Raw genomic sequence first — 12367 nt, 5'->3', positions numbered from 1 at the left:
TTGCCATCGTAATCGCTTCAGTAAAGTCCTCCCATTGTCATCATGCCGTACTCGTCATAACGCCTCCATCATTCCACTGACGTCGATCTTTCTTTGTCATTCTATTGTAGTCACACTGTCGTGAATCAATCGCGATTACGCCGCCATTTCCACGTAGTCATTTTCAGACAGTCACTCAGGCATCTCTCGTAAAGCAGTCGCTATCCCGTGTCCGTTATCAGATCGTCGTCACTTCATCATGGTGGCGCCTACGTCGTCATACAGGTTTGATACAGTTTGTTGGCACGCCGTCATCAGCGTAGGCACGTCGTCATCTCATCGTGTTCACATTTTTCTCATGTCATCGTTGTCAGTGCGCCGTTGTTAAACAGTCGTTATCGTTTCACCACGGTAATTCTAATTTTGACATTCCAGTTTGGTCATGTCGGCGTTATTAGCCATCGTCGTACACAGTTATCGTCACGCAGCCTTTTATCATCGTCGTCGCTTAAGTAACTTCATTTACCATGGTCATGCCGTAGTTGTCAAATAGCCTTCGTCGATCCATTGACGTCATTTCTTCCTTCTCATTCTGCAGCAATCATGTTTTGCCTCGAAGAAAGTATACGGGGTGTGCTTTTTTTATTTTTGTGGCTATTGACTCTCTATCGAAGCGAAGGAACCGGGCTGAGAGCTGTGTCGGTGACGTGGAAACACGAACCCGAGCGGCGCTGCCGACTGACCTCGATGTCACCTCGGGAATGTGCTCTCGGCCTGCCGAAGCAGTCCTAACTGACAGTCACTATGAGTGCGTGACGTCGAGGGAATTACTATGCCCGCACAGCAAATTTGAGCGACCAGGAAACTGGTGGGGACGAGCGTGTGTACCTGTGGCGATCGGTTCACGGTCGATTCTGTACATCAGTCATGTTAGCTCTGATTGATTTAGTTTTGATTTATTTGTTCACTGCGTCTTTTCGAGACCATGTCTGGGCGCTTAAACTCTGGCGCCTATTACATCACGTCGGCTCGTCTGATTGTTCTGAGTAGTCGATTAACGATTGGCCTGTTTCTCCCAGCGGTCCGCGTGTTCTTTGGATGGTGCACAAAGCAAATTAAGGAGAAGATCCCAGTGTTTTCAGGGTGAGCAAGGAGACACCAGCCATCGGTGCCATCTCACCATAGGAAACCATGCCAGTCAAGCAGGCCGCCGACCACGGTATGACCTCGATTTGTATGTAAATACAAATTTCAGGAAAAATTAAAAGGACGTCATGGAGCTTTCGGTTATTCGATGGTGTTTTGCACAGGAGGGCGAAAGGCTTTCCGGAAGGTTGTGGGGAACTCGTTGTCCCGGAGTGTTTGAAGTCCGAGCTTTTAAAGCAGTGTCATTTCGACACTACGGCGGGCAACCACGACGTCAAGCGCACATGGGGGATAGTTCGCCGCCGTTGTCTTTGGCCAAAGATGTTCTCGCATCATAAAAAGGGCTTGCTCTCCTGCTCTGACTGCCACAATGGAGAGCTTGCAACAGGAAAGCTAGCCAATGTCACACGTTTTGTGGCATTCAAGATTGAGCCCATACTTCATGTAAATAAAGGCCTAGGCGCGCAGCAGGGAATCAAAGACGTCGGGAAAGTAACCCACCGACTCCAACCTGATCCTAATCTAATAGACCAAACCGAAAACAATGTGACGCTTTGACGCACGACGAGTCTGTTGACGAATATAAAAGAAAAAGAAAGAAAGAGCGCGATAGTCGCCGTGATATGCGCAAGTGCGGTCCGCGTGCTGACGGGAGCCTTGCCACGTGTGATCGCGTCTGTGAGTTTGAGACGCGTGATTCAATGCGCGAAGCTGAAAGCTAAACGAGACTAAAGTTTGCTTCGACTGGAGAACATTTCCCAACGAGTACTTTCAAAGTAGCATCGCTGCTTACGACACAGACACTGATCTGTATTAAAGCGCAAGTGAATTAAGTTTACTGTTTAATTTTCATGTGGTTCGTGATTGCTCTGAATCTTTTTTTTTCAGATTTGTTTAAACACACTTTTTACTATTATAAAGATTTTTGATTTTTGAAACTTTTTTGATGGCCCATCGTCCCTGAAGTTAACGCTTTACAAAACATTGGTACGATCTAAATTAGAGTACGCATGCGCCATATGGGATCCTACTCAGACTACACTCGTTCAAACTGTTGAAGCCATTCAGAATCGCGGCGCACGTATCATCTTCTCGAATTATTCACTTCATTCCAGTGTCACATCAATGAAGAAAACCCTAAACCTGCCTCACCTTTCGTTGCGTCGAAAGTCATCTCGCCTTAGCCTTTTTCATAAAATCTAATATAATAACAATGAGATGATGGACGTTTCGTTTTATCCACCTCATTACATGTCTTCAAGGGCCGATCATCGCTTCAAGGTGGGGCTACCTTCTTGTCGCACAAAATTGTGTAATGACTCTTTTGTTCCTAGAACAAGTGTCGCATGGAACCACCTTCCCTCCACAAACGCAAGCATAGCTGATGACCACAAGTTCAAGATCGCTTTAAAGACGTCTTGTAATATTTTTGTTTGTTTGCTGCACGCCTTGCCATTTCTTCCCCACTCCTCCCACACAACATGGTACGGTTTCGACCCCAGCTGTCCACGCAAGATGTCATGTTGCTCCTAAAGAGACAGGTCTTTGACGTTAAAACAAGAGACGTTCGAGGCATCTTCGCCCTCGATCTCACGAAGGCATTCGACACCGCCTCGCACCGCTTCATAATGGAGTCTGTGGCAGGCCTCGGTCTCGGGCAGAGATTCCAGGAGTACGTACGCTCCTTCCTAAAAGACAGAGAAGCCCGACTGCGAGTCTCACAACTTAAGTCGGACTGCTATACGCTGGGCTCTGTCGGAACACCGCAAGGCTCCGTCAACTCTCCATTACCCTTTAACATAGTGATGAAGGGACTCGCCAACAAACTACGAGACATCCCGAACGTTAATTGCGCTCTATATGCAGATGAAATCACCATCTGGAGCCCGGGAGGCTCCCTTGCAGACATGGAGCAGGCATTACAGTCTGCCTTAGATGCCACGGAGGAGTACCTACCAGACACATGGATGAAACTATCCTCCAAGAAATTGGAACTATTACTATATCGCAAGTCTTGCCAAGGAGTCCGATACCTAACTCCTCTAGACGAACTTCTGATCGCGCTACACACAAGAGACGGACAACAGATTCCGCGAGTCGACCACATACGCATTCTTGGGCTCCTAATCGAAGCCACCTGATGCCACGGACACACCATAAAACACTTAACCACGAAAACCGAAAACATGATCAGGCTCATCCACAGAGTCTCAGGGCGCCGAAAGGGTCTCTGTGAAGATAACCTTCTGCGCGTATACCACGCGTTCCTTATGAGCCATTTTAATTACGTCGCCTCTGCCCAGAATTGGACGAAAACAGAAAAGACGAAACTAAACACACTCATGCGCAAGAGCATCAAACAGGTCTTGGGCATTCCGCAAAGAGCAATTACAGCAAAGGTTGATCAGCTAGGCATGCACAACATCGACGAAGTGATCCAGGCTCAGACTATGGCGCAAATACTCCGTCTATCCTCGTCCAAAGCCGGTAAACTAATTCTAAGCGCAGCTAATGTCTCCCCATCTCCCTATCTCGAGCACGCTTTTACCCTACCGAGTGAAATTAGAGACAACTATAGAGTCTCTCCGTTTCCCAGGAACGTCCACCCACTATACAACGTGGGTAGGCGCCGGGCCCGTGCCCGCGCGATTCTCGACCGCACCGACGCGGATCGTGAAGCCACCGCATTTGTGGACGCGGCCCAGTACGGCAATACATCAACTTTTGCCATAGCAGTTGTGGACGGCAACGGAACGTTACGATCATCGGCATCGGTTAAATCGACCACCAGCGCTAAAGCAGAACAGATAGCCGTAGCCATCGCCATGGCAGACCCCACATTTACCCATGTCCTCACGGATTCGCGTGCTGCAATTCGGGCTTATGAAAGCGGCAACGTATCGAAAGAGGTAGCGCATATACTACTATCAAGCTCAAAAGAGTGCAAACGATGCCTCTCCTGGTTCCCCGCTCACATGGGGAAAGACATTCACCCGCAAAAACCCAACCTCAATGAAACGGCCCACGACCGTGCGCGAGAACTTGCCAGCCGCGACGGTCCCACGGCCTCCGAGGGGCCGGACATTCAGTTTAATGACCCGCTACTCACTTACCGAGAAATCACCTCACACACACTATCGAAAAGGCAGAATGAAATACCCGATCCCGCACGGCAAACTCGAGCGCGCGCAGGCGGCCGCGTTTCGAACGCTACAAACGGACTCGTATCCGTCACGAGGCCTATTAAGCCACTACAATTCAGAAATCCCGGCAAATTGCTCAGACTACCCAGAACTCTATTGCTCACTCTCGCACATGCTTTGGCAATGTACCGCGTTACCAGAGGGCCCTCTCTCCAGTGAGCCCGAATGGGAAGAAGCCCTCAAAAACGCGGACATCACACTCCAACTCAAGGCCGTCCAGAGTGCCCAAGAACTGGCGGAGCGTCACCACGTTCCCGTCCCGACTTGGGCGTCGCCTACGGTTGCTGCCCAAGGAGCTCCCCGCGTGCGATCTCCAACGGCTTAAGACCCCTCAGGACCTCAATAAAGTTCTTGACTGAATGACTGTTCTAAGTTGGGCTCCTGCGCGCGCGATGAGTTGCTTTACCGCTTAGCATTTGAAAAAAATTGCGAAAGTATGCGCAACTGTGCTTCATTAGGGAGCATCTACCACAACACTAGAGTTTGAGACGGAACAGGGCTGGGTCGGAGTAGCCGAGATTGCAAAGAGCCACCCGGCCGTGCTTGTGGAGCGTGTTTTGAAAAAGAAGTAAACTTTCAGGGCTAATAGGATTTATGCCTTGCGGTAGCGTGAAAGTTGAAGAAGAAAACCGAGGCGAGTGGTGCATTGCAGATTGTCAAACTCGAAAAAAAAACGGTCAACCATGTGTCGACGCAAAGGACCAGAAGGACGACGTAATTGCGCGTGACACAGGTTATACGAAATAAAGACAAAATGTGTCAATAGCGAGTACGAAAAAATTCACCTACAACTGCGATACTCCCTATCGCTAAATTTGAGCGGTGCTCTATACGTGCTTTCATTCCGTGATATACTGGTTGGCGCGGACTATATGTCTCCAGCGGCAGCCGCCGCACACAGACCTCCGAGAAGACGCGTGCTACTCTCGTGCCATGTTGTAGTGATCATCGCCGTAGAGCACGTCTTGTGCGGCACTACGCTTTTTTTCTCGCACTTTCGCCATACTATTCTCCTCCGCTTTTCGTCTTAGAGTTCCGCTGCACCCGCCTTCTCCGCTTTCGTCCTCTCGCTCTATTCGCTTCCGCCATCTTTTATCCGCCGCTGCGTTCGTTCTTTCATCCTTCTATGTGCTCGTTCGCTCGGTTACGCCGATGCTCCCCGCAGGAACGGACGGCTAAGCGCTGCGCTCTAAGAGAGAGTGAAAGAGAAAGATCATAGGCACATCACGAACACTTAAATAAAATTATTTATGGGGTTTTATATGCAAAAAACAAGGCTTGATTATGAGGCACGCGGTAGTGGGGTACGCCAGAATAATTGTGACCACCGGGGCACATTTACCTTGCCCAAAATGTGCAGGACACAGGCTTTCAGGAATATAAATCAAATGACTTGCTTGCTTTCTCCTTCACCCGCCCGCCTCCACCTTATATTTCCGGACGTCTACACTACCCCCAACTGCCGGTGCTGTGGAATTCACCCGGCTACGCTTCCGCATATGCTATGGGAGTGCCCAGCAGAGTACACCCAGACTAACACCACGTCTCTCTCGTCGAGGTTGCATGAGGCTCTGCGGAGCTCCGCCCTCGACGACCAAACCTGGACGACCCAGAACGCCCGCGAGGCGGCGGCGAGGCAAGCCCTCGACGTCCCTTCGTGGGAGGCGTAGGCCCGGCCATCATAAAGTGCTGGTTCTACAATAAATGTTTATTCCTCCTCCTCCTGCTTGCTTTCTTCCTTTATTATGGCGCGAGCCCACTACAGGTAATTTATCAAGGAGTCGGCGGTTAAACGGGTGGGGGCGTGGGGAGAAAACTTGGGGATGAAGTATATGTGAGGCAACACTTGAAGTTATACAATGAATTAAGCTAGACATACCTAGGTTAAGGGCATTTCTTTCAGTTGTAGATGTGTGCTTTTGGAAAGAAAAGCAAACTAGAAGGTTATCAGTTTTAATAATTTTAAATAGGAATTTTGTAAACTAATGCATAAGAAATCATCACCCTCGATGTATGTATGTCGACGTTGCTTTCTTTAACGTCGACGATTCGGTGAACCTTTACTTTGTTTATTTTGCTGCCGACTATAAATAAAATCTGATAAAGGAAGCAGATTTGCCATTTTGCACAAATGCATCCTTGAAAGGACCACTGAAACCATGAAACTTTAGGAGTTCTAAATTCACTTCGACTAATGAAACAAAACCTTGGGAAAGTATGCATCTGCGATAAAGATCGTATTAAAAGGAATAATCATTGTTCTAATGAGAATAAAACTTCCTTTGTTATCCATCTGGTTTTGGTGGGGCTCCGAAATTATATAGCGCTGAAATCAGTGAGAAATGGCCCGCGAGGTCTCGCGCCATTTGCTCTCTCCACGAGGTAGCACTAGAAGAAGACGAGGGTTCCAGGGCTCGCACCCCAATTTCTTCGGGTTTACTGCATTGAAACATCTTTGGAGTTCGCCGCGAAAGAAAAAGCGACATGGTCCCAAACAATGATGCTCCCGACGAGAAGAGAAGCAAGAAGCGACGTCGCTCTCGAAAACATAGCCTGAGTTCCAGTGGAAGTGTGCCGTCTCGCAGCTCGTCGTCCTCGAGCAAGTCCGAAGCAACACGCAGGCGTCCCAGCCATACCGATCTAGAAAAAGATCCGAAAGGCTCCGCGATTGCCGCGCTGGAATCGAACTTGCCGGTAGCCACGACCACCGCCCTTCAACTGGACGAAGTAATTCCCCCACGCGACAAGAGCCCTCTCAAACGGAGGCTGTCTTTCGCCGCCGATTTCCAGCGCAAGTCCTCGGACCCCAGCGCGCCTCAGCATCAACTCGCTTCCGCCGACTTTGGTCCGGTAGAACCTCACGTTGCTACTCCCACTGCTCCGACGACGGAGAAGCCTGGAGAGAGCAACCGGCTCCCAGAGCAGAAGCACCAACCGGCGCCCCAACCAGAATGTGAAACAGCCCTGCCAGCTCAGTCTCCGGAGTGCGCCGTCAGCGGTGCGAATACACTGCAGACGCTGTCCGCGACCTCGGTCAAGGAGAGGGCCGAGGGCTCTCCGACGCTCTCTGGAGGACAGCCGGAGCCTCAAGATGGACGCAAAGTGAGCCAGTCAAGTCGCAAAGCGAGTGTATCTCACCAGCACGCTTCGTTGTCCTCTGTCCTTCAAGAACTTAACACCATCAACGAAGAACACCTCGAAGGCCCGCGAATCAAGTCACAAGCTCGGAGGACCTCGTACTATAATTTGGATCACGTGAATTTCATACTACTTGTCACCTTTTCACTCTCCTACCCCCCTTCGTGCCGTTCCTCACAGTTTTGTCTCCAACATTTCCGAAGACAATATTGTAGTGATAAAGAGACGAGAGCAGTTTTGCGTAGGCCTTGCCGGTTCAAATGCGTGTGAATAAGCGAAATATTTTTCTCGCATTGACGATGCGGTCGGCATAGTCGCCGACAGGCGAACAAGAAACGCGCGGTGCGCCCCGAGAACAGACACGCATGCAGGGAGGAAGCAGGAATGAAGGATGACATATAATGAATTGTTTCCTTGCTGAATCAGATGGTAACGGCCTCTGTGGTATTCCTTCAATTAAGTGCCTTTCGAATTTCTAGGTAGTGCCCCCGGCGCAGGACTCGCCTCCAGCGGAGAACGCTCTTTCGGGATCGTGGTATTTGTTTGAGCAGTAAATACGGTCTCTATAATGGTAGCCTCGGTATGTCCGCGCGAAAGCTTGCAGTTGTGCTGCTTCCAACTTCTGTCAATGCCCAGTGGTTTCGCGTGCGGTTGATCGTCGCTTTTTTCGAACACTTCCGTTTTGTCCTCGGTGACCAACGTTCGCAGACCGAGTTCGTCCATCCCGTCGTTTGCATCAGTTGCTCGGTGGCAATGTTATTTTTGAAGTTCACGCTGAGTAGTGGTCTTGCTGATATGGTAATAGTACGTGCTTTCCGTTTCTCCCTTGACAGCAGTCGCAACTAATCTTCCTCTAGACGAGCTCATTGCGATTATATTGAAGCAGTCCAGCTTGTCTAATCGTCCGTGTCGATTGCTGTGGTGGTTGGGGTGAAGGTAAGGGACTTAGCTGATTCTTGTCTAGCCAGCCTTCTTCGCGGAGTCGGTTGTGTTCACCGTGTTTATGATGTTCCACTCCTAACAAGCAGTCACAGCCTATCAAAATGGCGATGTCGCGGTTGCCTTCGTCGCAACAGGTGCTATGAACGTTGATGGAATTACGTTGCATTGCATCAATAGTCATCTTGTTAGGACAGGGAATCTGCTGGCTGCAGATCAGAATAACTTCCAGGGCTTCTTATAGCGTAGTGGTGGCATTATTTGTACCATGGAAGAGTTAACAATATCTCATAGCCGTATGCGTCTGCCTGCTTTGAGTACTCTTGCTAGGCTGAACGTAGTTGGGCCCTTTGAGCGTGTTTGAGCGTGTATATATATATATATATATATATATATATATATATATATATATATATATATATATATATATATATGTATGTATATATATATATATATATATATATATATATATATATATATATATATATATATATATATATATATATATATATATATATATATATATATATATATATATATATATATATATATATATATATATATAACGGTAAGCTGCGTTTCGTGCCTTTCTTTCCTATAACGCTGGGCGCCTGATATTCCCGGTCACACAAACTGCACGTGTGTTATCAGCGTCGCATAGCGTTCTTGACAAGAAAATAGCAAGCGCACACTTTTCAAGAAAAGAAATGACAGCAAGTCAGATGATGATTCTTGTTGTTACAAAAACAGGCCCTTCGCCGATGTCGGCAATAAGTAATTATTAAGGTACAATGACTACACCTGACGACGTAAACAGTGGTTGCAAGTAGCAGGACTATTGTGCGCATTCGCCCGGTGCCCCGCTGACGAGGATCTTAGGCCTCGTCGCTCCGTCTCTTTAGCTTGACCCCCTTACAACAGCGCATGTGCTCAGGTTGTGGCGCCAATACCGATATTCAATATCTAAGCAGTCTGCGTCTCATACAGCCACTTTAAATGAATATTTTCTCTGTGCGCGTAGATGGTGGAAGCAATACACACATGATGTCCACAAATGATCCCACAAGTAGCGAAGTAAATTCGACATCAAAGCAACCAAATTTCCAAAAAATATTCCGAAGGTTTTTATGAGCAGTAGAAAAAGATTTAAAAATGTAGCTAGTTTGAAAGAAAAAAGAAACGTTCACGAAAGTGGTCGTTCCCTTGCATTCTAGAAGCTCGCTCTTGCATTGTTGCAAGAATGACTCGCATGAACAATTTCTTGGAGAGCGGATAAATTTCCACCACAACGGGCATGCTAATCAAAACAGTTACATTTTTCCTCATTCGTTATTGCAAACTAAATAAGGGGATTCGAAATGTTAAGTGTAATCTGCCATCTTTGCAGTAACGCGGTAGGCGACATCTTGTCTAAGACACGGCAAAATGAAACTGCTCGCTCGACAGCCTAATTTCACGCATAGCTACTTCTTTCACCGTTGTTCTGGGGCGTCCTCTTCCTGTGGTTCGCTGTTGTGTGCGAAGCAAGAGGGTTATGGTAACGCTTGCAAGACGCCAGGCTTGCTTTTTTTTTTGTTAGTACTGACGGGAGGAGGGCAATTGCCAGGATAAAATCATCGCATCAAATATAATCCGCATGCTGATCAGTGGCTTACGCTCACGGCATTTTCCATTTTGTTCCAGCGTGCCCATTTGTTTAAAGCGCCATGTATAAAAACCCTTACAACCCCTCTACCCCCCCCCCCCCACTGGAACAGTTTTTTTTATCTATGCCTTTTCTTTTATCCCCATCAGCTTCGTTTAGAATTAACGCTGAAAGGCAACGCACCCTTGCGTGCAACCATTTTTCTAATTTTTATGCCAAACAGTGCTGTTCTACAAACAACGCACTTAGTGATATTACCGTGTTTGGAGCATTTTGGCTGTTCGAAAGAAATTGCTAAAAAACTGAAAAACTACTCACGGGTTAGTGCGGCACATTTTGCTTTAAATATTTTCCACACAAAAGTAAAATCAAGGTAACTTCTGGGAAGAGAGCGCGTCTTTCACGAAATTTGTAATTTTTAGTCGTACCAAAAAAAAAACAGAAGGAAATCGCATTGACAGGTTAACACAAGTGCGCAGGGGTGTCATTTATTGAAGCCATTTATTAACTTAAAAAATCTGGGCAGCTCAGCAAAGTCCATCAAATCATGTTTGGTCACGCTAGAGACAAAAAAGGAAGAGCGGGTATCACGTTCGGTGCACATGGCCTAAACTCTCTTCCCAGCTGCTCACCGACGGCGTTGACAGACAAGTATCGCGCGGTCTATTCTCAAGCCGTCGCATTTTCAACCACTCAGCACGCTTTTGAATCGCATGTGTGTTGCTTTTCCGTACTTCAATTTGGCATTTTATTAGTCCGCGTTTCTTCCTTTTTCACCTCTGGTACCGAGCTGCTGCTCTGCATAGTTTTGCTAACCGCGTGTTTCCAGGCTTGCTCATGTTATTGCGCTGTGGTTGAAGCCATAGTGGCTGTAAGCAGCGAAATCTGCAATGCTTGTGAACGCCTGCAGCACAAAAGCAGTGTAACGGAACGCGAGTGGGAGAGAACCCGCGCAAAGTCATTTCTCCCGAAGCACTGACAGATGAGATAAAACAGCGCGCGGAACAAGCAAACTCTCGACGCTCAACTTGCTGATCACACTTCTGCATTTTCACGGCATCATGCATATGTGCGACCTCACTCACACAGTTTCGGGTCACAGCATCCAGAATTCATGCATGGAGCTTTGTGCATGAAGTTTTATAAGCTCCGAACAACAGCACTATACTGCTGGAGCTTCGATTTTTCACGCGAGACGCGTTTTGTTGCCGACGCAAAATATCTGGGGGCTTGGAATGCAATGCAATGTTAATATGGGCGCGACTGCGGAGAGGGGGTGGGGCTCCAGAGCCCGGGCCCTCTCCGAAGTTTCCCCATGGACGGGGGCGCAGAGCCCTCAACCCCCCCCCCCCTTCCCCGGTGATGCCGACACCTGCCCCACGCCCCCATGAAGTGTCATGACACGCGTTCTGTTACCCACATCATGTGACGTTTCTTTTGAGTTGCCTTTTGAGTTTTCACTTAAAGTTTTACTCCGTTTAAAAACCTACTGCATCATTGTCGGTGCGGAGGTTCACAGGTTTGAATCATATTTTCGCTTTATTTCTGCGAATCCTACCAATAAGATGAAAAGCGCATTAGAAGCACCAGCGGCGGCTACCTCATCTGTGCTGTATAACTTCAAATAGTTTTTTCTTAATTGAGAGTGTGAGCACCATGTACAAACACCATATATTTAAATACATACAAAGGAAAAAGTTTGTTATAATAATTCAAGAAACAAGGTAGCCATCTAACAATTATTTCTAATTACATGGATAGTCTATGCATAGACAACGAATCTGTTGCCGTATGCTTAAGTCGCGTCAAATTATTTTGCATGCTTCTTTTGATCCTGAAAGAAACCCGCAGATTTCAGTGACCCCTTCATCAGAGCATTTTATCAATGCCGTGTGAAATGCACTTGAATGATACGTGCCTCAGTATTGCTTTTCCTTCCATAGACAATGCTAATCACTCATTAAATAAATATACTTCAAATAATTTAGATTTATGAGTGATGGAAACATCGCCACTTTCATGAAAAGGTCATAAATACATATATAATTCCATCCGAAACCCAAATGAGGCCAAACCGGATCCACTCGAAATCAGATCCAACAGCGGTCGTGCGCAGCAGCGCTTATACGCGGACTCGCAGGAAAAAAAAAAGAAAAAGAGACTGCAATTGTAGCGCGAAGGCGACGTAGTATTAGTGATAGCGAAGCATAAAACAATTACCGGAAGGAAAATTATTACCGTGTAAATCCGTGTAAGGGCCGCGCCCATGTTAGAGCCCCACCACCAACTGGACCTTCAATATGTATATATATATATA

General features: G+C 47.4%; 1 protein-coding gene across 1 annotated transcript in view; it reads left to right on the top strand.

Annotated features, from left to right (window-relative positions):
- Positions 1-6812: 6812 nt before the first annotated feature.
- The window catches only part of LOC135909007 (kell blood group glycoprotein-like), a 40564-nt gene continuing 35009 nt past the window's right edge, over positions 6813-12367 (top strand). The window contains exon 1 of the mRNA XM_065440873.2: positions 6813-7430. Coding sequence (XP_065296945.1) covers positions 6813-7430 — 618 coding nt within the window. The remainder of the gene's footprint in view (positions 7431-12367) is intronic.

This window comes from Dermacentor albipictus, chromosome 2, assembly GCF_038994185.2.
Source record: "Dermacentor albipictus isolate Rhodes 1998 colony chromosome 2, USDA_Dalb.pri_finalv2, whole genome shotgun sequence".
NCBI classification, from domain to species: domain Eukaryota; kingdom Metazoa; phylum Arthropoda; class Arachnida; order Ixodida; family Ixodidae; genus Dermacentor; species Dermacentor albipictus.
This window is presented reverse-complemented; position numbering and strand designations above follow the sequence as displayed.